At 39.2% G+C, this 27,767-nt stretch overlaps 1 protein-coding gene across 1 annotated transcript; it reads right to left on the reverse strand.

Annotated features, from left to right (window-relative positions):
* Window positions 1-1,062: 1,062 nt before the first annotated feature.
* Window positions 1,063-27,767, reverse strand: LOC149283467 (von Willebrand factor A domain-containing protein 3A-like). The gene is made up of 33 exons (XM_089497429.1): window positions 27,753-27,767; window positions 26,490-26,578; window positions 26,242-26,316; window positions 24,651-24,783; window positions 22,349-22,464; window positions 21,746-21,820; window positions 21,004-21,058; window positions 20,348-20,446; window positions 20,043-20,149; window positions 19,394-19,519; window positions 18,080-18,179; window positions 17,424-17,489; window positions 16,844-16,969; window positions 15,638-15,776; window positions 13,860-13,963; window positions 12,861-12,941; window positions 12,304-12,398; window positions 11,798-11,917; window positions 10,716-10,790; window positions 8,994-9,138; window positions 8,330-8,504; window positions 8,091-8,161; window positions 7,250-7,405; window positions 6,955-7,042; window positions 6,374-6,484; window positions 5,749-5,846; window positions 4,500-4,652; window positions 3,897-4,005; window positions 3,234-3,378; window positions 2,589-2,733; window positions 1,739-1,884; window positions 1,496-1,622; window positions 1,063-1,164 (listed from the first exon to the last, which is right to left on the reverse strand). Exons 1-33 carry the CDS (start codon window positions 27,765-27,767, stop codon window positions 1,063-1,065), a joined length of 3,567 nt encoding a protein of 1,188 aa, XP_089353555.1.

A 27,767-nucleotide genomic window follows, 5' to 3' on the forward strand; every position in this document is an offset into this window, starting at 1 on the left:
TAAGTAATTATTTAAGAGCTATGCAACATTTCTTGATATAGTGTATTTCAGAGGTTAGAATATACAGTGGATTTATTAAACTCCTGTAGATGGCAAGTGTTTTTTTCTGGCAGCCACTTCATTACCTGTTAAAAAAATGATAGAAACATACATTTTACGGTATCAACTGCGTTAAACGTACATCATGTTTTCCTAGAACCATTCCGCACATTACACGTGACTGCTGCCTGTCCCGCTTTACTGGTGTGTATTGAATTTCTGAGTTAAGTACAAGTGGAATTCCATCTTAACAAGCTGATACCTTCAAATACTGGCGATATACCCGGGGCGAATAGAAGAAATACTTATAGACAAAAACTCGGCTGTACAGATTGAACTTCAAATCATAAAAGATAATGCATTTTATCGCACAAGCTGTCAATATCTAATCAATTATTTCCATTTTGATACTTGCTTGAGTTTTCGCTTCCTTCCAAAAATAAATCTGAGTCCAGTTTCTGTTTTTGTAATATAAGCGACCTGTTTTTAATGACAAACACAGCAAGTTAAATATCCGTTATGATTATTGTGTGCTCTTGGGTTTATGTTGGTGACCAAACTCGATAAACGCCATTGCTTAGAAAGTAACATTATTTTTAAATCAATAACTAAGGTTATAGATCATCCAAAAACCAATGGCTACAGCAGTGCTGTCCTAGGTCATGCATGGCCTTTTCTTTTTAAAGTCTGAGATCGTGACTTCCAAGGTATAAGATCAGATGTCCATTATACCGAAGCAGGGGGCCAGCCGCAGCGTATCACCATTTCCAGTCTTCAGGTGCCCCTCAAGTTTGGGGAATCCCTTTGTTCCCCATTCCACATTGGGAGCTCAAACATGATAGAGTATTTAATAAAGATGTTCTATTCTGAAGCCCCAGCCGTTTAGGCTAGTGTGATAAAAACACCGCACCGCACGCTGGGGCTAGTGACATGAACAAAGTAAAAGTGCTTGGAGAATGTCCGAAGTGCCAGGTGGGCTTACCAGCAAGTGCAAAACTTCCATTTGAAAGCCTCATAGGATACTTACTGGAAGCGTCTTGCTTGTGTTATGAACTGCCGACCTTTGGTGATTTCTTTAGCAAGCCTTCTTAGATCATCACCCTCAAATATTGGGAGGACAGGGTCCTTAAAACAATCAAAAAGTTAATTCTTATTGCTTTTTAAAGGTAATAAAATCAGTACACCTCTGTGGTTGAAAACACTTGCTATGTAACATTTTCAAAAATATGCAAATAAATAGTTTCCTTAGAAAATAAATGATAGTTTGAGTGGATTCATTTGAATTCTTGTTTTTTGAAAGGCTCAGAAATCATTAAGGGGGAACTAAATGTATATTTATAAAATGTAAATAGTATTTATTTTCCATTTTGCATCCATGTTGTGAATATATATTTTGGTTTTGCTCTTGGCTGAGATAGTCTTGTATCTTTTTTGTAAGTAAATGTAAGATACATACATCCTCATCGGTGAAACCTTCGGTCAGCATACGGTGAGCGGCTAAATGTCCGTCCATATCTCCATGTCGAGAATGGTATCGGCCTCCTGACAGCGCAGCCATCGTCTTCAGAAGTTCATTTCCACCTCTGTACGGGGGAGATAAGAGGACAATTAATGAGCTTTATTTGTATTGAACTATATTTATTTGTATAGTTTATGGGTAAATAGCGTGTATAGCTGTGGATACGCTTCTTCAACATACCCTTTGGAGGTGTTAAAAGAAATAGTGTGAATTTTTATAGGTTGCGACTTGAGAACGTTTTCTGCCAGCAAAAGGTTATAGCTGGAATCCGGCTTCCCATCGGTCAGAACATAGAGGCCTTGGACATCTGGAAGCTCTAGTCCTTTCTGAAAAGAAGAACACTTATTAGGAATAAGGTATTGCTAACAGGTCTATAGAATCAAGCATACAGGCAGCCGTCTCCACAGACAGACATTGGCAGTAGAATGGGTCGTATTGAAGAGCTCCGTGATTCTTAATGTGGCGCTGGACACGGGATCAGTGGAAACGTCCCCTGGAGTGATGAGTTACGCTTCACTGTCTGGAAGTCTGATGGGTGAATCTGGGTTTGGGGGAAGCCAGGATAGCGCTGCCTACCAGAACGCATAGTGCCTGCTGTAAAGTTTGGTGGAGGAGGGATAATGGTCTGGGGCTGTTTTTCAGAACTTTATTAAATAATATTGTGTTTTATTATACTATTATCAATGACTATACTGCAATCATATTCTGCAGCAGTGATGTATTCTGGCCTAGGCTGACTAGGGCACCAGGTCCAGGGGGGGGAATATGATGAAGCAGTGCATAGCAGTGAGCCTCAGGCAGAGTCCACCATAGTTTCTTCTGCGCCCCAGGGGCACCGGGATGTGGCATTCTATTCCGACGCCTAGAAGTACCGACTGTGGTGTGGATGGGGCAGCAGGTCTACCTCGTGGCAGCACCCAAGGTAAATGCATCACTGTTATACACAGTATATATTGGGGTTTTATATATATATATATATATATATATATATTTTAATGAATATATTTTATTTGAAGTGTCGATTACAGACCTCTAAAGCATGGAAAATGCAGGTGTTCCCCTGCGGCGTAAGCCTGGAAATCCACCGCACAGCATCATGACAAGCTTCGTCTGTGGCCTCCACCAAGCACTCCTGCCAGGAATCGATGCTTTTTGAGAAGCTTATCATATTGAACCTGCATGACAATAAATCCCAGCATAATGTACCAGAACTAAGAACGCTTTGGCACCGTTTAAAACATTATGAACTGCGGGTTTATGGATCTGCTGTCAATAATTAACTACTAAGAAGCTTCAATGTAGCACAGAGATAAATAAACATTAATGCAGGAGACTACCCTGTGCCGGAGATCTGATGGATAAAAATCACGATATTATTTAAATATTAGCGAACTCATGTATAATATCTGATTCTAGTGCAATGAATTGAATGGTTCAATCTACAGGACCACCGGGAAAAGATAAACAGCAGAGACTGTAATGGACCAGTTACAAGGGAGAGCTCGTATAATATTATTTCTTTAGATTCTAAGTTCCAAATATTGCGTATTATACCCATATTTTAGAGTATTGCGTAGAATACATATCAAAATAATATAAAAAATGATACGAGCAGAAACGCTAGGATTAATAACTGATAATGAAGAACTAAGAATTGTATGCTGTGACATCATACCAGATGTTTCTTGTTCTCAGCTGTTCCCATAACAAAGATGTCAACCCCTTCTGCAGCTCTATCCAGAAAGGGGCCATGTAAGCAGAGGCATCTATTACCAGGCACACCATACCCTCCAGGATCGTCCCAAACAGCTGGCGGCTTCCTGAAACACAAGTGGCATTTACCAGCAGTTATAAAATATACAGGAGGCGGCGTTCGGACTTCAATGATAGAGAAGGAAGCATGTTTTGGAGATGCATCTTAAATCAGTTGGGTGTCAGAAGTAAATCAATGAGTTTTGTCCCCTTTTCTTGTATATTTTTGTTTGATCGTACGGCAGGAGATAACTCGTATAAGCCGTAGCCTGGACAAATGTAGATTAAGGAGAAACTTAGACAAGTACTATAACTGAACAAAAAAAAAGTCCTTTTGTAGCATCAGAGTACTGCTTTATTAACACAACCCCACGTGATCTAAATGATGCAGCACTTTGATATATAATGATATAATAATGTCTTAAACCAGAGGAAAAACTTAAGAACCCAACGGGTTAAAAAAAACACTTAAAAATGAAATGATGCAAATGAAATGATTCACCGCACTGATACACGGTGACAAGAACCCAGGAAGAGATGTTTAGCCGGTCTTTCTATAATTATTATTGAAATATGACATGGTTACCAGATAAAAGCCACTGCATTCGCTGGATATAGCGTCTGAGCACTTTCTCTGCTTGCGCAGTATAATCCTCCAGCTCCTTAGGCTGAAACTGAAGATGTTTCACAACTCCCTGCAATACAGTAGAATCATTAAATAATTATATTTTTTCATTCATCGCAAGCTGGAGTGTTTAGTCAAGATTGATTTGACCGATATAGAAAAAAGAGGCATTCGTGACCTCAGGAGTCAGACGGTTTCCAAAAACCAAAAAGTTCACAAATACAAAAGGCAGAAAAAGTAAAAGGTAATGGATCCTCAAAAAAGATTTTCCATTTTGTAATAATTTTACTTAGATATGTTATACTAAGCTAGGTGACATTTTCATTTTCCTTTTACAAAGGAAAGGGACACTCAGCTAAGCCTGAGAAGAAGGGTTGAGGAGACCATAACTGCAACTCTACTCCAATGCTATTCAAATGACATCTAGATGATCTAGAAAATATGTGATGATTTGACATCCAATTATAGTATATAGTCATCCCATTATTCTATGTTTAAGTAAGCAAGCACTTGGACAGAATGTATGTGTTCAATCATATATGAAAGAAAAAACTCTAGACTCACATTGACTTCAACGCTTGGGAAGATGGTGCAGTATTTCGCAGAGATCTGTTTGTGCAAAGAAGACACCATTCTTTTCTGATGGGTACAATCAGGTCCAAATATCAACTTGGGCAATTCCAGCTTCAGTCTCTTTAAACTGTACTTTTTCATCCACTTGGCATAAGACAAAAATCATCAGATATTAATACATAGTTTGAAAAGGGGGGTCATGGGCTTATATGAAACAGAATAGACCAACATACAAAATGCCGAGTTTAACTGGGCTTATTCTAAAAAAAGAGACATTTACAAACACAATATGTACTAATATTCTGTAAGATACCATCCTAAACCTTTTTATTCTATTGCTTTCTCAGGAGTGGTGCGCGCACAGCTGATTTACATACAACGTTCAGGCTGATGGACTATAACACCCATTACTATAGTAAATAATGAGGTTGAAAACAGACAAACGTGCATTAACATACCTTCATCCTATCCTCAATTAACCCAGACAAATAACCCTGTTAATCAGTGTACGTTGCTAGAGCAAACCCTGGATCAATAACCGTCAGGTTGTGATATGCGGTGATGCATTCTAGCCTTCCTGCCCTCCTGCCACATTACAGGAAGCCGATTGCCCAACTGGATCCTCAGGCTGCATGTAGCGCCATTGCTCCATGAGCCAATTAAAAGGGGGATCACAGATCTCCCCAACAAGCCCGTTAACATTATGGAAGATTGTATGGAGTCAGCAGAGTCTCCGTAGTTTACTTCTACATGGCACTGTACATCGTTAAAAGGCAGAGCGCCAAGATATGACATCATATTTCAGGGAGAAGGATGGCAGCGCGGAGGAGGCCGTTGGTGGTGCTGCCCTTGCTTAGGCCAGCGCCAATGATTAATACGTCACGGATGGTGATTGCCCCCTGAATACCATTTTGTCCACTAAGACATGTAGTGTGCCAGAAATTGAATTAGAAATGTTCCAAAGATTTACATTAAAAATAATGCCCTTTATTAAAGTGTTATTAAAATTATTGATGAGTGTTATAAAAATTATTGAAAAATCTCAACAAAATCATAATAAGAGAAATAAAATCTATAGATATGCAGTTACACGGCCACATCCAGGCACCCAGCGAGGTAATGGGCTCTAGGCGATTCTTTTGTTGCATTGCGGTTTTAATGTAAAAAAGGGGCTTTTCTGTGAACTTTGGAACGTGTTTAAATATAAGTCTGTAAACTGTAGGGAGATTCATTAATTTACCTCTTTTGTTGAACAGATTTCCTCTTCTTTGGGCAATACAATGAAAGGGACTGACTTTCTTACAGTTTTTGCCATGGGATATTCTTTGTACGTGATCCCTGCAAATTGATTTGAGAAAATATGTTTATATATTAAAAAAACAATAATATATCACAGGAAAAATGCCTGCTCTGCATTTAAAAAAAAATCTATATTTACATATCTTATCAGTAATAAATACGGTACAGGGAGAAGGAATATTCAAATAAATAATCATAGTTACACAGTTAATAATGCTAAAACAGAGTTTAGTTGAGGGTGTCCAGTGCTCTCCTAGGCCTAGGGTGGCAGGTCCTTGGAAGGTAACCCCTGTGTCATTTTACAATGAATAGATCATCTTATTGAGGGATCAGGCTGTTTAGATCAGAGATCTCCCTTGTAACTGGCCCATTCAGATCATGGAGGTCAGGGCTTATCTCACAAAGCCTTCACAGTACTTCTTAACTCAAGGTCGTTCTAAGGAGAAGTGCTAACAAATGACATCATAAGGCGCACCGTCCAAGAAGGAGGAGTCCTTATTCCATGTATGTCGTGGAAGCTGCTAGGGGTATAATAAATAATGCTGTGCCACGGGTGTTTCACTCACCGACATTTTTTCCATTTTCAGTATAAAACACATTGTAGGACATCTTTGGTGATCTTTTTTGTTTTCCCTTCTTGTTGGTAGAAGACGGATGCCAGTCTTTCAATGGCTGAGCTGAAGTTACAAAGAGGCACAAAGGAAGTTTTTTCATGTAAGAAAAAACAAAACAAAACACAATTTGGGGATTATTAAAAAATACAACAAAAATTGGATGAACAAAATTAGAATATACATCCCCATACAGGTAAAAATGGGGTTATTGTTTTCTACTTACATGGTACTGGTACGAGAATAATACTGTCCAGATATTTACTAAAAACCTGCCTTCTCAGTCTAATGTGCAGGTGAAATTTGTGCGTGCTTCCCATTTGCTTCTGAAACATTTAGTACTAACTTTTGCACATCTTGATTTTCCTTTGATTGCACCCGTTACATGGTGTTAACAAACTTTCTCTGTATCATTTACGCATCAAAACCTTTATTAGAATGACTCATACACATTGACGCAAGGACTTCAAGGTTCAAAAATGGGTTTTAATAGCTAGAAATCCATGTCTTACACGTTGTAGAGCTCAGATCATTACCTGGAGGAATATCAGCCTTGGCACTACTAGGACGCCACATCAGTGGTTTTGGGGAGGACTCCTTCTTTTCCTGGTCTTCCTTTAAACCCTGTAAATCACAGTACATTATAATATCATAATATCATACTTATATCATAAGCAAATGCAGAATGAACATTTCAACATTCTTAGGAAAAGCAACTAACCCTGAGTAGGAACTGAGAGGTGAATTAAGTCTGGCGGTTATGGAAGACCACATGAGCTGTTTTAAGTTTATTAGCACCGACTGATTGAATCTTTTGGGGAAAGAACTCACCGTTCTGGCAAGTGACAGGGCAGTCGGTTTTGGGGGGGGTAATTTGCGCGGCTTGGTTTTCTCTTTCTGATATGGAACCACTGCTGCTTCTGGGACGGCCTCACTTCGTCCCTTACTTCTTGCGCGTTGTTTTAACGATTCCACCAGGTAAGCGCACTGCAAAGGAAACAAATCGGCCCAATGTTATCTAAGGGAAAACTATTTCATAAAATACATCAAACGTTTGTGAATAGTTAAACAACAGTTTTACTTAAACAATTACAAATTACATTGTTCCGTTTAACAATTTTCTTTTAGTTCTGCTCTTTAGAGAACTTCCGAAACCGCAGGCAACCTCTACAAAACACAAGTCTCCTGAAAAAGCAACATTTCTCCAAGACGGTACTTTCTTATATTTCTAAGACAAAAAAATACAAACCCTAAAATGTGTTAAGATTGTATTCTGAATTAATTCAAAATTAATTATTCAAAATTATTTGTTTTATTTTTCACAATTTTTAAAGCAGATTTATGGGTGATCATGGTTGCTTGCACAAGTCCATGTCCACGAGATATGTAAGTACATGGTTGTTTGGTGTGTTTCACTGGGCGATGGGTTCTTACAATATTTCTCCTAATAGAAAACGTTTAAATATTTACAAGATATTTTACAGCTGCCTGCAAATTCAGGGAAAGATCAAGTGACTATGGCAAAGTTCCAGTGTTCCTGCTTTTAAGAAATTCATATTTAAGCAATGACTTAATGCACAAAGTAAATATTTATGATACTATTTAATTTTAGATGTTAAAGGGCTTTTAACCTGCAGTTGTTAATTTGTGTTTTTATTGTCATCATACTAACCTTTCTGGAATAGCTAACAGCCTTTTTCATTTCTGAGACGATGGAGCTTATATCATCACTTTCAATCGTGGCTGAAAATAACAAATACTATTTATATATCAACAGAAAAAAAAAACCATATATATAAAAATATTATTTTTTTAATAAAATATCCACCTTTTTAAAACCCATGTTACATCTCCTAGGTTGTATTCACAGTAACTCATTTTATGTTTTTTTTATATTATTATAAAGTCTACCTTTGTCATCAAACCAGTGAAATCTTCCGTTAGTAGCATGAGCTAATTGCTTCAAAGCACAAGTCGTATTTTCTAGGTTGTTGTCCGTGTCGATTTCGTTGATATTGAAAAAGCAAACATGAAGTTGCAAATCGGAGCCGCTGGCAGCTTCTGACAGGTAAGCGGACACAGCATGCTGTATGGGAGAAAAAAAAACATTGAATTGTCCAATAAAATGTGATGCCCGGGTCCCAAATACCCTTTTGCCCCAAACAAGGGGGTTCTGAACTCCAACAAGTGCATTACATTTATCCCCCTTTTCAGAATCCAAAAGGATGGAAGGTAACCGGCCAGAAAATGTGTTTTGGGGAAAATATCCAACCCAAACTTCACTGGGCTTGGGGCAAAAACTTAAAGAAGAAACTTAATATTTATTTATATTTATATAAAAAAGCACATGTAGTGGCCTCTAGTACAACAACACTAGCCACAGAATATATATGGAATACTTTATTTTTGCTTCATGGTAAAACACACGTTTCATAAAAAGATAGGGTTATCAATCATCCAGAAGACAATTGTTTAAAAAGGTGAAAAAACGATTACGCAGAGGCCTATGGAAAATCTTAGGGCGGCGTTAATGAAAATTTTCGTAAATGTGCATTTTAAATGAGCGTTTACCCACCACATCTTGATCAGGAATTCCACTGGTGAACAAATAAATTCCTTGGGATTCTTGATTTTCTTTGTCAATAAAGTTAACTTCTACGGCGGCTTTAAGTGCGGCCAGAACGTTCCTGCCACCGTCACACTGAAGGCTGAGAACCCACCTGGAAGCACATGGTACATCGACTATCAGCCTTACACCAAACTATATTATAATGCTTTACATTATACATAACATGAACAGCTGATACGAGATATTTCATGAGATGGTTTCTTTTTATTTAGGTCATTCTGCTCAGCTATGATAAATCCATAATAATAATAATATAACATTTGAAAGGTAAAGTCCTTACTCTACAAGATAATTTACTGTTGTATGGGTTGTTGTGCTGTGATTTTTGTGAATAGCAGTAGAATAGAGTGATTGGTACTTGTTCGAAGACAGAAAGCATGAAATTACATTGGCCATCTGGCACACACCGGGAAATTGCCTGGTGGCCGAAAGGCTCACATGCTCAGGCAGAAGATCAGGTCCTTACAGCTGTATACGTGAAAAAGTGTGGCGGTGATGTCCTAAGACAATATATTACGTGATGAAGCGATTTATAGCTGATGGTGTTCCATGTGAGTTGAAGCATACTGAGGGTTTTTTTTTGTTTACTAGAACTAGTGAATTGATTTCAAGTAGACTAAAGCATTGAGTTTCCACAGAACTCGCCTGACGAGACAACATCATCATTAGTAGGATGTGATCTTTCCTCCTGATCTGTAGTAAAGACAGTAGTAGGAGTTTTGGTGAAGTCTCCTCTGAAACTGGAAAGGTCAAAAGCCCCCAGAACGGACGTTCTTGCCTCCTGTCCCACCCCAACTCACTTCCATCCACACTCCCAAAAAAGTTGTACCGATTTGGAAACCTGAAGTGTTGAGCGGATATGCTTATTATTTAAAAGTGTTAATTTATATCATCATATGCATCATCACCGTTCTCAATGAGGTCAGCCGTGAGCCTTCATTCTCCTTTTAGTTAGCATTAGAATAATTAATTTTAATAATAGTGCATCTCTGATAATTACAACCATGATGACCTAATGAGTATCACTGAATAGCAAAACAATGTAGCTTTGTTGCAACACTGCATAGCGCAATGCTCTTATTAACAAGTGGAACACTGTAAGGGTATTTATGGCTGGGGTTACGTAAAACGTTCCTGGATTTTCAGCATACGCTCACAGGTGAATGGGTGGCCCCGCTGAATCAGTTGGAGAAACACTTCCAATTACATGAGAAACTATCAATTATCACTTTAAAGGTTACTTGAAGTCAAGACCTAGACTGCACCGGATGCATTAAACACTGGCAGGTGCCCGTGTCTTTGTTTCTCTCGCCTGTGCACACATATAGAAGACCAGACTTACCATCGGGGGGGTCTAGAGCTAGATGGTACGAGTCACTTACTTTTGGCACATGGCAGATCTGGTCGTCTATCGTGTGGTCATGGGCTGGACCCACGAGCCAGGACACCCTAATATCTAATATTTAATATTTGTTATTAAACGGACATACACAAAGCTGTAGAGTGATATAAGCTTTCAGGAACACAGAGGTCTCTTCCACTAATTCTATCTGAAGAAGAGTCCTCCCAGCTCCCAAAAGCTGATTTGGGTCTGCCTCATTTTCTTAACTAAAGACTTGATTTTCTGTTGCACCTTAATGGCTATACCAATGTTCCTTGTGAACGTACCTCCAGGCATTCTGTAAATGTTCCGCAGTTGGTGGAACCATTTCAGACTTCCAAGTTTTGATGTCACTACCATACCTGTCATCAAAAAAACAAAGATAATATAATGATTCATTTTAAACACCGAACAAAATAAGCCCTGTTCAGAATTTCCATTTGATGTTTTACATACTGGGATCGTTTACGGAAGCTTATAGCAAATAAGAGATACCAATTTCTTTCTTGCATATCTTCCATTGGCTGATTTAGAACATAGACATGGGGATAGAGACACATTGTATATATTTGAATACAAACAAAAATACAGCAACAAAAATATGGGAAATAGGAGAATTCTCAGAGATAAATATCTCCGGTCTGTTATGTTATTTGTACAGACCAAATGTATGAAACTACAGGACGCTAAATTGAGGATCAGTGCATAATAATGAATAATGTACTTGGCTCTAATTGTATTTTTTTTTTTAAGATCCAGTAACGTAACAAGATATGACAACCTAGTGGCACAGTGCCCCTGGACATATTTTTTAAGGCTGGCATTCTCAAACTGTACAACTAAAGCCAACCTATAAATATCAGTGATGAGAACAGAAAAAAGTTGGACTATAGTAAGGTATATTTTGGATCATTTATTTGTTTATGTTGTTAAAACAGTAAATCTACAGTATGAGCAGAGCCGTAACCATTCTAAAAGTTGTTAAGTAGTAAAAGTGAATCTTGTATTAACCCTTTGGTTGTGTTTTGGGGTCATTTCCCAGCATATTGTGAGAGAGATATTGTCAGTCCATGGAAATGATCTGTGCATCCATGGTGTTCTGGCTCGTGGTAAACGTATGTATTATGCGACATGATTTGAACTAAGAATTGCTGATAATACAATATGTATTATTAACGCACCAGTAGCAGTATTGGTGCGTTGAAACCTTTCTTTTCCTTTTTTTAATTTAAGTACCTATATCAATTACCATGGATACAAAAAATGTAAAACTCACCCAACTCTTAAAAACGTTACAGTGTTTTATAACAAGGTTGCAATCGCCGATTTATGCACATGGCCTCCATTACTGAAAGTAGTTACAACTCACGCAATGATGTTAAACAAATCCTTGTTTGCCATCTGTTCTTCCAGTACCAGCCGCAGACAATGCTGGATGTGGATGATATGCATGGAGTTTGGCTCAGACACATCTACAAGCAAAACCACCCTGACAAAAAAAGAGATCAGTTTTAGGGGCCGACACAGGTTGATGTACCAAGGCCAAACTAGCATGTAACCAACAAATATGGCTAGGTTACTGACTAATAACAGCTTGGTTGTACCTAGTTATAGCCCTATGGTTCCCACAGAAGATGCCACAGAAAAGATAAATATCCCAAAAACCACACAAATTCACTCACAATATTATGTTTGATAGATACATCACTGATAATGGTTAAAGAAAATTAAATCATATATCAATGGTGTGGAGGGGGGATGATTATGCCATGCAGCCCAGCAAATTCTTAGAACATTACAAGATTACGTATGACCTTATTACCAGTATATACTTATACTCCTTATAAGCCATTTACTATATCGATCAGGCGCTACCTCTTTTCACAGACAGTCCCCCAGGGTCTTCGGCTACTGTTTGTAAGCCACTCTATTCTCCTCTCGTAGGTTTTTACCACTTTTGCGAGTTGTATCTGTAATAGAGACATGACAATTAGCTGCATAAGTATACAATAAGTACACAGTACCCAGTGCCATACATGTAAAACTGTGAACACGTGTTCCTTAAAAAAAAATCCCACCGTCTTACATATATATATACGGTGTAGGAAAAAAGTACTACTACTATATTTTTTGTGGGTATAGTAAATGAGAAAAACCTAACAAAACAAAGCAAAAGCACAAAAATCACAATGGTCCTGTAGTGTAAAACTGCCCCGGCCCTCAATGTGAAAACTGGACCAGCACCTTTTAGCTTTAATGTTTTGTTTATGGGTATAGTAAAAATATGAGGTTCTCCAACGATGACCATAGATATCAATATACGCAGATTATTATGTTATTGTGTAACATTCTTATTAACTATGTTTTTTTATTGTATTATACTATTTTGCCTCTTGATTTCATCGTGTAATATAGTGAACAGAGGTGTTTACCTGATAATCGTACAGCACCGGGGCATCTACATGGACGTTCTTCACGGTACCATCATGCCATTCAAACTGCATCATTGCACGCTGCAAACACAAACACGTTATTCATTTTTTATGTTAACTTTACACATGTACGGCTCCTGCCCTTCCGAGGGCAGAAGGAAAGTCAGATGGATTACTAGGGGGTATAAATAGATTCTGGCCATTCTTACTGTATCCTTGTTTCTTACTATTCCCAATTATACTCAGACAGTGTGAGTATATTCTCAGTTGGGTTCAGAACTTTGTACCCTTGGTTACATTTACATATGACTTATATCACAGGCTGTCAAATTAAATGAAACCACCACTAAGACTGGGTTTAATTAAAAGTCAATATTCAAATTTCAGTATTTTCCTTCTTAAATTAATTCCCCCCTAGCCTTTGGGCTCCCAGCCCTCCTTTTTCATATGATGATGACAAGGAGTGGGACAAATGGGACAGAATGTAAGGTCATGGCAGCAGAAAAACACCATGATATTGCAACATGCCTATGTAAGGTGTATAAAGACTGTATGATTCCTGGTGGATCCTACTTCAGATCCTTACTCTAGGCTTTGTGAAGTCTCCATATGATAAGTCCCAACCAAGTACTCGTCAGCTGGTGTAGTTTGAGTTGAGTATGACCCCATCATGGCGGGGAATTATAAGAGGTTGACATTGTCTCACCGACGACGTTCCCCGTTAATACGGTCAGAGGATATTCCTCTTTGTAGCCTCTCAGTAACATGCAAGGCCATGTAACGAATGGCTAGACCAGGGGCGTCCAACCTGCGGCCCTCCAGCTGCTGCAGGACTACATCTCCCATCCTCCTCAGCCAGCCACTTAGCTGAAAGGGCATTATGGGAGATGTAGTCCTGAAGCAGCTGGAGGGCCGCAGGTTGGAAGCCCCTGGGCTAGACAGACAGATTCCAGAACAGGATAAAGACTCATTGGGAAAATGTATAAAAAGCTTCTTTACCTCATGAAGGGTAGATGAGACGTTTTTCTGAAGGATAGGTACAAAGTCCTCCACTGCAGAATACGCGTTTGGAGCTAATACTTGATAGAGGCTCAGTTTTTTGGCTGAAAACACATTGATCGCTCTTTATTACAGTTAGGCAGACGAATCACAGGAAAGACACATATAGAATATTCACTCTCTGCTTGTTTTATTTGTTCCATTATTATTTATATCAATAATGTGTTGGAAAAGCAAACAAACAAAAAAAACATTTGTTAATACTGTACTGACTTTTTACCAGGCTCATTTCACTTTATACTCGTTATACAAAATACCGTATTTGCTCGATTATAAGACGACCCTGATTATAAGACGACCCCCCAAATCTGAATATTAATTTAGGAAAAAAAGAAAAAGCCTGAATATAAGACGACCCTATAGGAAAAAAGTTTTACCAGTAAATGTTAATTCTTCTAAACTACTTTTTTTTAATAAAAGCTATGATTGAGAAAAATATTTTGGTTTTATTTCCTTCTATTTTCCAACCTGCCCCCCAGTTATGCACATCTGCCCCAGAAATGCCTTATACCCCCTATATACCACTGTGCCCCATGATATGCCTTTTAACCCTATATGCCACTGTGCCCCATGATATGCCTTTTGACCACCTATGTGCCACTCTGCCTCCAGAAATGCCTTATAGCCCTATATGCCACTCTGGCATTTAGAGGGTTAAAAGGCATATTATGGGGCAGAGTGGCATATAGGGAGGTTTAAGGCATTCAGGAGGCAGAGTGGCATATAGAGGGTTAAAAAGGCATTTCTGGAGGCAGAGTGGCATTAAGGGGGTTAAAAGGCATTTCACAGAGCACTCTGCCTCCAGAAATGCCTTATGCCCCCCATTTAACACTCCCCCCCCACTTACCGGTGCTTCTGACTTCCCCGTCATGTAGCCGGGGCAGCGTGTAGATCCCACGCACTTACGCTGCAGCCGGAAGGAGGCGTGGCTAGCAGCGGGGGTTGTCTGCGTCCATCAGGGAACTCTGATCTCTGACAGCCGGGGAAGGTCTGCGCGATGGACGCAGACAACCCCCGCTGCTAGCCACACCTCCTTCCTGCTGCAGCGGAAGTTGTCTACGCGAATCGCGTAGACATCTACACGCTGCCCCAGCTACACACCGGGGACTCAGAAGTACCGGTAAGTGTGTGTGTGGGGGGGAGACAGGAGGATCTATTTGAGGTCTGATTATAAGACGACCCCGATTATAAGACGAGGGGTATTTTTCAGAGCTTTTTCTCTGAAAAAAACCTCGTCTTATAATCGAGCAAATACGGTAACAGCCGCCCGCCCTGGTAAAATGTATTTCTTTTAGTTTAGACTCAAAACCATTCTCCTTCAATAACAGGGGAGATATAACATAAGAATGAGGAATAACATTTCCTTATACACAGGGGGTAATATTGCATTGCTTATTTTAGTTACATAGGCTCATTTAGTTAGAAATTACTAGTGAATATTAAGAGGCGACCTCGCAGACTTCTGGAATTGATCCACAGGTTCCTGGGTATCCCGAGCCCAATACTTTACACAAAGCAGGTCTAAGAATTAGAATTGTTCCTGGCACTTTAAGGCAAGCAGCCGCTGGCTCAATATATGTGGCCGCTGCTTGTATCCCGGACAGGAACAGGCACCGGCTCATCATGTTAGTCCGATGGTCAGTCCAGGCTTGGGTTTAAAATGCATATATTTATATCTAGAATGGATATTATTCCTAAAAACAACTAAGATACAGTACCTTTCAACCCATTTGTCCTGAGCCATTCAGCCGAGGTTTTAGGCAAAAAGTTAGGAATCTCAATGTTCAAAGGGCCATCATGATTAGGAGGTTTAGGGAGGAACACAGATGGTGGCATTTTATCAACTTCAGTAGAAATCTAGAAAACAATGAATTATTTCAATTAAACAATCTTTGAATCTATTGGACAATCTATGAAGACACCGTAACCACTTTAGATTCAATTTTTTATATGGGATTAATTGGTTCTCACTAGATATAAGGGGAAGTGTGAAAGAATGAGGCAAACCTAGATTACAGTTTTGGAGCAGAAACACAAGGTCACAAGTCTGATGGGATCGGAGTGCCTCTAGGCTGAAAGGGTTTAGGGAAGAATGGATTATGTGACAATAAAATGAGTAAGATTCCTGGCTTGATTTTACTGTTGAATCTACCTAATAAGGTGAAAGAAAAGTTACAATTTTATATAAAACCTACACAATCAAGCCCGTTGCCTGTAAATTGGATTGTATACAGAGAGGTTTGGTGTTCACATTCCTAGGTAGTTACAGGGAGGAGAAGGCATGAATATTCTTTAAAAATAACATAAAATAACCTGACAATAAATTTTGTTTATAATGTGGTTGGTCCCCTCGGTAAAGTTTCAATTATTAAGTTATTGGTTTTTGTAGTATACTTTTTCTTTTAATGGTGTTGAACATTTGCCACTTTTCTGTTGTAACTGATAATTTTGTCTATAGATGCTACTTATCGTCTGACATAGTGGCACACAAGACAAACGTTGGGAGATTGGATTGCAAGCAGCCAGAAGATGAGTCTACGACATTTCATGTCCACCCATTGCACCATGTTTGGGCAGTACTTAAGAGTCCCATTTATTTGATTTTGTTCTTGGCATTATCATATTTAAAGTTGTAGGATTGTTAATTGTTTCTTCACTTGCTTTTTCACAGGGATATCCGTGGTGTGCCTGATTACCATTTTCACACCCAATTAACTTCTGAAAACTATGTGTTGCGTAAAAATCTTGCTATATTTGGATTAAAATTAAAATTTCTCTCTCTTAGAAAGACTTACATATATATATTTGTGAAGCCCTACACAATGCTTTCCCATAGAAGACCGAGTTCTTGTTATGTTTTACAGTGAATTTACATATTTTTATTTTGACAAATACTTTGGCAGTCTTCATTGACCATCGCTCACCTCCTGCATTATACTGATGAGTGTGTCTCCCAGCATTCCTTGCCGCATTTCTTGGATCTGGTTGAGGACGTCAGTAGCTTTTCGGATCTCGTTGACCAACAGTTGAACGTCCGTGCTAGCATAGATCTCATCCTAGGTTAATGGTGAATACACAGTAATAAGAAGCTGACAGATAAAGCAAATACACAAAGCCCCTAATAGAGATATCTGTGCTGACTGCGTTATAGCAGAACTTAGGAAGTCCTTACTAAGTCCTTTCCTCATTTTTAGCGCAGGTGATCTGACTTTACCGAGAGAGTAAAGACTTGGTATGTTTGTGTAGTAGACTGGAGTCAAGTAATATTGAGCAATTAGTGCTCATTTATGAAAAGATTTATACAAAACGAGTCAAATAAGCATTCTCATGTGGAAATCATACAGTGCACTCAAGGGATGAGAAGTGTATGAGGGTCACATACTGTTGGGCAGCATCTGACAGCATCTGGCGTGTGTAGCTGTCGAGCCGAGGTGGCAACTCTGGACAGGGGCATTGGTGTCTACACACATACACCTATGGGTAAGTTAGAAACCTTCTTTTTACCTCTTTCCAGGATGAGTAGCAATGAAAACGGCCCCCTGCTTCTTCTGCCAGACATTGTAAATGACCCTATTGTGAACAGACAGATGGGTCATTATTCTCATAGTAATTACTAGTCATGCCGAGGTGAGCGGAGAAGACCTCTGAGAATGAGAGACATCTCCACTTCTAAGATCAAAAAGAGAATTTGTTTACAGAAAAAAACCTTTAACCATCTCTCCATGTAAGATCTGCTAATCATGTTTACATATAGGTTTTCAAGAATATATTTGTACGTTAATCATGTCTGCAAGTAAGAACATTTTGTCCAGAAAAACAAATTTCAAGCTTTTTCCGGCTTTTGTCTCTAAAACTTAATTTGATGTCCATAATGGCGCTGTATTTGTAGCATGAAGTTTTATAAGAAATTAGATTATTTTTTGTCATGTGTGGATTGTTTAACCGTTGCCGGTTGAGGCGGATTAACATCTCAGGAACTGTAGCTGCCTACAAGTACTCCAACAGGATTTAAAATCCATAGATGCAAACTTAATAAATGATCTATTCAAAACACCATTCAACAACAACAGGAGAACAGTGACGTGCAGTGTAGTCTGTTCCCCGGTACCTTTAAATGAATAGATGAATAAAGATATACTTGGTTACAGGTCACTAGTTACCTGGTCAATGCTGTCAAAAGCCACAACGTGAATCTGGAGTTGTCTTCCCAGACTGCATTGATGGAGGTAGTCAGATAGAACCTCTGATGTCTGGTCTGGGCTGGTAGAGGAAAAATGCAACAATTTACGTAGTGAAAAAGCTATTGGTTCTAGCGTTTCTGTGAATCTCAAAGATTTTAACGTAACATAAAACATAATTTAAACACTTAATACTTTGTGCTTTCTGTTTTTGAACTGGTGTGATCATTTTAGAGATACTTAAGGGGCAGTTTTTTTCTAATGAAAGCTGATCTTGGTGACAAAAGCTACATAAAAATTGTTTTTCTGCTCTCTCATCCTACCCTTAGGAAAGGCCGTGAGAAACAATAAGCTTCCATTAAAGAACGAAACAGAAGGGGGAATTATTTGATGTGCGGATCCTGAGCACAGGAAGTTAAAATGACTGCTCACATATGGTGCATATTTTATATATATATAATGTTACATTAATCTGTAAAGACGGTTAAACGGTTTTGAATTGGCGTATTGAACTTTGCAATGTTGGCTTTGGAACAGTAGCAAATCCATCTTGATATTAAGGTACTAACTGGGGTGAGAATCTCACATGTGGAGTGTGGGAAGTTAAATGGACTCTACTCACCAGTGGTTCACTAACTTCACTCTCCTAATCCTTCTACCCAGCACCTTTCCCCCATCTATCACCAGGTGTGATTACTGTTTGTATCACGCATCGCTGTCTGCGCTTTGTCACAGTTGCGCCTTGTATGTAACATAAATTCAGTTCTTGAATAAACTCAATCAAGCTTCTTCATCTGTGATCGTGACTTTTTGACAACATGTATGCCATTATGTCATGTCTTTATATCTACAAAACATTCTAACACAAACTACTGATTATAGATCATCCTTCGATTGTGAGAACATTGGGGAAACTGTATGGATGGCATTCCCAAGAACCCTAAGGGTTTGCCCCTTCTCTGAAGCTCTCTGGAACTCAAAATCCAGCCCCTCAAAGCCACTTTCCTAACGACGCAGAATTCCACACACCAAGTTATTATGATTTAATTGTATGATTCATTAGAACATAACACGGTCTCAGCTTTTAATGTTGGGTGGGTAATCATGATTCACGGTGTAACAAATTATCCTATGCAATAGGTTTATACATGTCTGTGGAACTCCAGACTTCGACGTAAGTTCTTTCTTTGAACGCAAGTAAGTGATTTAACTAGCCTGGTTCTGGCCCACAAGGCCTGGGTTGGCAGTACTTTTCACCGCTCGTAATATCAGTTAGAAAATGACCCGTTATCATACCAGCCACCAACAACAATGACTAGAGAATCCAGTTCTTGTACGTTCAGGGCGTTCCTTAGCGCTAGGAGTAAATTGCATCCGCCGCGAGGCTGCTGCTCTTGTATCCACTGCCTGGCTTCGTGTAGACTAGAGGATTAAATCAAATGCGTTACAAATGCTAGCAAACGAAACAACAAGCCGACATTATCCCCCCGTCCAAACATTTCCTAAAAGATGTTTTATGGATTTTCCACTGCAAATTTAGATCACAACCTGCAGGGGAGACAAATCTTTGACATAATTCAAAGCCGGGAAATTTCAGAAGCCAGATTTATATTTATAGGAGTCAGGAATGGATAAATATTTAAAGTTCAATATAAAAGGAGGAAGAATAGCTTCCTGGAATTTGTCGAGTCCTGAATATTAGTATCATAACTCTAATAAGAGTATTTACAGGATTCATATTAACGTGACACACACTAAATGCTGGGAAATATTTATTTAAGGGTGAAATAACTTTAGAAATAGATTTACAGCTTTTACTCTAGAATCTTTAGCACTTAGTGAAATCAGCTGGTGGTCTATATATACATATAACATGATGTAGCCACATTCAAGACCTAAGAGATCTTCAGGTGTAGTCCCACCCTAGAGGATCCAAAACACTTACATGCTTATGTTAACATCTTGTGAAGTTCCCCAGAGACATGTGACATTGGTTCCAAAAGACATTAAGAAAAGCTTCTTCTTGTAACACAACTGCTCATCCACAAGACACTAAAAGAGAGGCAATGTGTGAGCAAAATTATCAAGAACTGAATCTGCTAAAAGCAGAAATGTTCTTAAATTCAATCTTTCTTGGCTCGTGGGAACTGAGCTACCTGTAGAAGGTCAGTGAGACCCACCAGGTTCTAAACATGTGGGACCCTACTTTATTTTAAACACCATTCTTTTAAATGCATGTTAACTTAGTACCAAAAGGCCTCTTAGATAGTCCATTCTCCTTGGTCCGCTGTTTAGATCTGATGAATCAATCAACAATCCAACATTGTTCCCTTTTATAAGGCCAAACATCTGCAAAATAAAATGTTGCTTTTAGGAGTAACGTAGTTAGTGGTTTCTAACAGTCTGGTCATGAGTATAAAAGCGTGACGGAAGGATCCTTGGGTAGAAAAACATAATGTAGCGCATGCTGTAAAACTAAAAATTGTGATAACTCTTATGTATAATGAGAAAAACTAACAATGTTTTCCCTAAAATTTGAAAGCAAAGTAAGTATCCCAAGTCCAATAGTTTAAAGTTCAGTATGTGTTTCAAACCTATGTAGAGATTTCTAGATTGTAAACTCATATGAGGGCCCTCCTCGCCTTTTGTTATGCGATGCATTACTTGTTTACCCATTGTACAGCGCTGCATAATATGATGGCGCCACTTTCCACTTTCACACTGATATTATTCCTTACTGTCATAAATTCTAATACTGGCAGTTAACGGGTTCATATTTTTTAATGATTTAATAAGAAAAGAGGAATGTTTTGTATACCTGGTAATCTGTGTATTTACTGTGAAAATATATTTCTTATAGATTAAATAAAACCCTGAAAGCCTTGGCCTTTGAGATTTGGAATTACCTTTTTGCTGCCTTCCATCATCCAGCGGATTCTTTGCTGATAGAGCTCAATAGCACTGGAATCACAAAAAAAGTATTAAAAGTGTTTTTTGAAACACCCAACACATGGTATTGACACCTATCCCATATCTGAATGCTTTTAAATACTGAACTAGCAAGGCACTCAATGTCCTTGGTCTGGTCCTTTCCACGTGCCCAGCCCACGCTTCCAATACGTTCTCCGTTAGCAATCTTGCCATTAGCACACATGGTGCCTCTATTGCCTACTAAACAGCATCGCAGACATCATGTTGAAAGTGGAAGAACATGGGCTCTCTACAGTGTTTCTAGAAGGGCTTATAAGTTTCTGTAAATGTAGTAGTCATGCCCAAAAAAAATGGCATGGCTGCTCCTTTCCATGTCATACCAGTCTGTCTTTGTCTCATATTATCCAGATAAACCTTGACCCCTGAGTAGCTTTTGGTGAAGAACTTATGAAATGCAAGAGGATATACGTTTAAATACCAATTAAGTATACCATTTGGGCTTAAAACCAAATGGAGTCAGGAATGCCATGCTGATGGCGCACCAATGTTCTCTTACACCTTGTATGTGAACGCATGCAGGAGGGGCTCTGGTCATATAGCTCATCCGAGGAGATATAAGACCTTGGCCCCCCCGGTGTAACTGTACTGAAAGAAGGATAGTCTGTACCTTACAGCTCCTTTAGTCTCTTAGAATCATATCCTCTTTCATTTACTCACTTGTGTATTCTTGATTCAAACTCGTTAATTATGTGGGCAGAGATTTCAATATGTTTCGAGGCATTTCTTGTATTTCTCCTGGAAAATAAAGACGCTTTCTAAATATTGGCAGATGTTTCTGGTAGACCATCTGGGAGTCAGGAAACACAAAATGACTTGCTGCTGGCATTCAAAAGGTGAAGCAAAATAATAAAGTATATTCATGAGCATATGACCACAAATTCTAATATGGGCAATTTTACATGTGAAATGATATCATAATTAATATTTATTCAGTATAGACACCGACGTCTCCTTTGTCTTTTTTTGGTACATTGTAAATAAAATTAGGTACATTAAAGACAACGCAAATCCTACCGCTCAGGGCCAGGCTGGGGTTGACTAGGTAGCCCTGGCACTTTATGGCCAGTTGTTGCCACATCATATAAGTGTGGCCTCTAGCTGAATATATAAGGGTGGCCTCTAGCTGAATATATAAGGGTGGGTGCCGATATTTGGGTTACAGGGAAAGACAATGACCTCCTTCATTTGGAACCTGTGTGAAGTTGTCATTAAGAGGAAGTCTCTTAGTCTTGACTAATGATAATGATGATGATTACTTACATGACAATGTGTCCCATTTTCAGTAGATCTTGAATTGTTAGATGCAAGACATCCACACCATTATTAATAATCCATTCGTCAGAAGATTGCAAATCCACTGCAGGGCTTTTTAGTCTCTGCAGACCATGTGAAAACATCAAAAATAATTTAGTTTTCCACAAAATCCTCTCTATTATCTTAAATTGTTAAGGAAACATATGTATAATAATTGATTGTTGGAAAACTAGACTTTTCACCGTGCCAAAACAAGAAGTCCTGCCAACTGCCCCAATACATTGGATGCGTTGGTGGCCAAATGTTTCAAACTCTGCACTGGAATCACTTCTCATACAAACCAAAATTGTTGCATCATCCACTTGAAGTATTTTCAGGTATATAATGCTTCCTTTCTTATCTCATATTTTTAGTAATTTTGCGTGCCATCTTTGCAATGTTTTATGCGTCAATAAAATCATCATGTACGATAACCACGTGCGTTCAGTTGCTCATAATAGAGACGGCCTACAATGATCCTCGATGATGTTGAATTACAACGGCCATTAAGCAAGTCCAGCAAATGTGGATGCTGTTCATACAGATCTCATCCACTGAGCGGCACTCAAAGCATTTTACACACATTCGCTTTTTGCATTATTCTGTACATATGACTTTTGTTTTTTACCAAAACATGCACCTGGAGCTTTCATACAGGATCATCACGATGGGAAGCCCATAACCAAAACCCAAAGCAAGTTTCCTCTGCAGTGAGAAAGGATCATGTACAGATGTACATACATACATACATTTGTATGTACATACATACATACATACATACTTCAATCCATAAAACGTGGGACTATGGAGGAGGCTTTCTGCTGCAGCTCTTGTACACATAGAGAATGCATATCAAAGTACTTACAAATTACTTTAATATTTATTGTTTTTTCAGGTATAAAAAATGAACACTATCCCAAAAAGCATTTTCTTTATATACAAAGCATCAATATACTAACGATAATTTACAATTACTCCCCCCCCCCCATGTGTAGCCACTAGCACTGTTAAGAGGTTTGGCAGCGTATAGACTGTATTGCCGTAATACACACAAATGAGAGCGTATTGGACAGACTTTCCACCAGATGGCGCCAAATATATGGCACAATATTGTCATAATGCTGTCATAATATTTACCGGTTTTAAGGACATCCTTGTTACTGTGTATGACAACATAAATCTCTTTTAAACATATGCGATTAAAGATGGTCGCAAAGCAGTAACTGTATCAGAAATATGAGAATTACACATGTATGAGGCGTATGTGATCTTAAAGCAGGTCTGTTATTCTTTCTAAATATCCATGCAAGCCTAACTGCAAACAAAATGAAAAAGGAAATCCAAGGATATATTGTATATTGGTGTCTCTGGTGCCCCAAATGGACGTGCTATCTTGTAGACGATCTGCCAGCTAACTCCTGGAGGCATCAGAGGCCTACTGGATTTGCCTTGGCCTGGCTGTATATATATATATGACATCAGACTAGTGACATCAGCAGTCACTATGGTGACATAGACAGAAGTGCTCCTCTAACTAGGGGTAGACTGGCCTGGGAGGGGAAATAACAAAATATCTGCTGAAACATCTACCCATAATGCAACAGTGCATGGTTTGGAGAAAGTTAAATGCTTCTGATGCTAAAAGACCATAAATTATTTAATTAAGAATATTGTAATTACTGTACGATCCAATGTTGCTTTTAAAAAAAATCTAATTTCTCCATTTCAGCTGTGCTGGTAACCAAACTGTTATTGGAAAAAATGTAATTCATGTGTATTGCGACTCATTAAAATAAAGGTGTGGAGATAATTCCAGCGTTATACATAATGTATAAATAGGGATTATATTAATAATGTAAGAAAGATAGCCTAAAGATATGCTAAGAGCATCTAATACAATCAAGTAAACTCTTTAAGTAAGGTTTGATTAGTTTGCATATGGAACGGGACACTGAGTGTTAGAGTGAGTGATCCTTACACAATGTTCTTACCTGCATTAGAAAAACAGCTTCCCAGCAAAAGTGGTAAAGGTTAATACAGTGAGGGACCTTAGATGAGCATAATTACTCTGAGCAAGGACCAAGCACACTTTAGGATTTTACAGCTGGTGCCAAAGCGAAATGGGCAGACTACACAGCAAAAATGGCTCTTTTCATCAATCACATTCTATGATTCTATGATACTATATGTTATCGACTTTACGGTCAAGGCTTGAACACAGCGTATAAATAGATGAAATCACATGTGAATGGTCAGGAAGCAGCATTACCAGTAAATCCTGTGTCTGATTGACATGCGTCACCATTAAGGCATCGTCATGTTCTCCACTGTCCGCTACAACATCATTCCAGGAAGGCCGCGCTCCGGAGGGATCCGATTTCACATATCCTTCTTCTTCATGGCTTTGAAACAACACAACAATATAAAGCATAACTATATGGAGAAGATTTTATCCCCTGCCGGCATAGTCACTAAGACGGCTAATTCAAAGTTGCAAAGAGTGCTGAGTACATCTTGGAATATGAGCCAATAAACTAAATCATATATCACATGAGTGTCCCTACTAACTAACTGAGTTCCAGCTCAGGAGCGAAATAAAGAAGAAATCCAAATGATTCCACGCAGCTGAGTTTACCAATGTAATGCAAAACCTGATATGTATTTCTTTATTGTAGGACACTGAGTGGTTGCGCATGATACACGTAAAATAACGTGATGTGGTTTTGCATTTTACGTTATAGCCAGGGCCGGCCCGACAATGGAGCCAAGTGGGGCAACCGCTCCAGGCGGCACTTTTGAAGGGGCGGCACTTTGCCGCCCCAAGCCCTTTTTTTAAAAAAAAAAAAAAACGAAAGAGAGAAAGGGGTGCGAGTGGTTTTCGCTTACCAAGCTGTCAGTACCCGCTCGGCGCCCCTCTCTCTCTCCTCTGCGGCGAGTCTCCCTGTTCGGTCTCGGTGCCGGCTTGTAATGCTGAGTGCCGGAAGATTTCCTCAAACAGGGAGACTCGCCGCAGGACTGCTGAAAGGTAAGTACAAGGGGGACGGAGGGAGAGGAAGGGTAGATAATGGGGGGGGCGGCAGGGACGGAGGGAGAGGAAGGGTAGATAAGGGGGGGGGGGCGGCAGGGACGGAGGGAGAGGAAGGGGGGGGCGGCATTTTGCCTTGGGCCGGCCCTGGTTATAGCATCAAAGGACAAATACACATAGATATGTTTAGAGACAAAAATATGTATATTAATCATACAAGAAAGGTTTTAGATTTCAAGTTTTGTGCCATTACAGAAAAAAATCTCCATTGACATACCAGTCTGATCCTGCCACAACAGCAGCCAGGACTAAAATGCTAGGCTAATTTCCTCTGCACTAGAGAACCAACATCCCCAAACATAAAACGCAGCCTTCAAGAGAGCGAGGAGGTCGACGACCAGACTTTCTATTTGTGGTGAGTCTCAAGAGATTCCATAGGGGCAAAATTTGCCTCACATTCTGGGCAATTAAGCGACTGTCTCCTCTGTGAGTTTTTGTAAGGTACTTTGCTCTTTGAGCATCTCTTGGAGCCCAGTCCAAGTGAGCAGATAAGTCCAGACGTGGACCTCCTTGCTCTGTTGTGCCAGCTCCAGGTGACAAGGCCCATGAAGCCTGAAACATTAATCTGGGGTTCTTGGTTCTGCTTTGCTTTTCTGTTCTGCCACTGTAGCCAGATGTATATATATATAACGGAAGAAGAGATATAAGATTTTCCATTGTCCATCCTTGGTGGGTTAATCTTAAAAACTTTTTTGTGTATTCCGTATATTTACTATTTTCTACTCAAATCATTTTTCTACGTTTCCAAATAAAAAACGCACAATGAAGAACTTACAAGGATGTTTTGAAAAACAGCTCATTGTCCAGGATCTGCGCCATGTGTTTCATACGTGAATCCATTGGATCATCCCTATAATACGCAAACAAAACATCCCAATGAAATCTGTGTGTCTGTGTGTATTGCAATTATTGATGCCACTAAGGTAAAGTAAATGTAATAAAATAAAACTGACTAAAATAAATACCCGTTTTTCCTCCGTAGCTGGCCCGTTAATGCCTGCGCTCACCGGATCACACCGTTACCGTAGGATCACCCACCCTAATTCACTACGATAATTCCGATGTGCTTCCAACTTCCTGATGTTACTGCGTCTCCATAGTAACAGAGCTGCCTATCAACAAAAAGGAGGGGACAACCCGGGAGAAAAAGGTAACTGAGAGACAGAAAATAAATAATTTCTTAGTCCATATGGTTAAAATCATTTATATTAATAAGTTTAGATGCACTGGGGAGAAATAAAGATATTATATCTTTTTTTTGGCGTAGTGGCATATTTGCGTATTGGTACAGTCCGTTTCTAGGCAGACGGTGCTCTTTATGAATGAAGTACTGTAGTCTGTTGCGTTATTACAGAAGAGGCAGCCATCTAGTTTGGATGAGACCAACCAATGCATTTCTCTCAATTTCATAATCTGATTTATATAATAATTTAATTATAAATAAATTAAACGTAAATTACATTAAATAGTATTGTGTGAATGTATTGCATGTATTTGGTAGCCTTTGAGTTAACAAGGCCTGCTTTGCAGGCTCAGGCCTCTGGCTACAAATGGAGTGCTGCAATGTGTTGGTGCTGGTGGGCTCCAGGTTGGCCCTTGGTGGGACTGCCAAGGAAGCAATGATTTGGTACCAGTTTTTTTAAATCATGGTAAGCCCGTTATAGTTGCGGATCACGAACACATACACTTATGGCTGCCACATTTTGCCATGTAATTGCCTGGACAATCTTTGAGTGGCTGCAACTGGGATAAGATCAAGGGTGTGGGGGCCATGGGCATGGTTTTACAGATGTGAGCAGAGGAGAGACATGAGCGAGAGAAGAAAGGATAGGAGAGAAATGAGTGACGAGAAAGAAAGAGAGAGAGAGGAGAGAAGAGGAAATAATAAAAATAGAATATAGAAAGGATAGGATAAAGAAAGGAGGGGAATAGGAGGATAGATAATGGAGACGAGGAGGAGAGAACAGAGAAAAGAAGGAAAAACAAGAAAGCCCGCCCAAACAACCCATGATTTCCTAAGACTTATTCTGTTCTGTCCGTGGTTTAAATGTGCTTGCCAATAAATCTTCTACATCCCGGTGTCCAGTACGTTCCTAGACAGAAGAAAGCACAACCTCAGTATGAAGCATTCGGTGATCCAGTGTCTGCTGAGGAGCATCACCAGCGCAAGCAGCATGTTAAAAAAGACACGCTTCCGTCTTTGCTCAAGGGGTACATTATTGTAATAATGCATATTTCTGTCACATAATTGGGGCTGTGATTCTTAGCAAGAACTTAACAACTTACGTCATTCAAGGTCAT

This window comes from Sceloporus occidentalis, unplaced genomic scaffold (assembly GCF_023333645.1).
Source record: "Sceloporus occidentalis isolate IW3139 unplaced genomic scaffold, rSceOcc1.0.p SCAF_103, whole genome shotgun sequence".
In the NCBI taxonomy this organism is placed as follows: domain Eukaryota; kingdom Metazoa; phylum Chordata; class Lepidosauria; order Squamata; family Phrynosomatidae; genus Sceloporus; species Sceloporus occidentalis.

Bases quoted from the DNA above. Each gene is read 5' to 3' on its own strand.
- LOC149283467 (XM_089497429.1), bottom strand. The intron at 17,490-18,079 runs GTAACTAGTGAC...TGTTCACAATAG, and splicing joins CTTTTGACAGCATTGACCAG to GGTCATTTACAATGTCTGGC. The intron at 7,406-8,090 runs GTTAGTATGATG...TTTCCTTTGCAG, and splicing joins CTGTTAGCTATTCCAGAAAG to TGCGCTTACCTGGTGGAATC.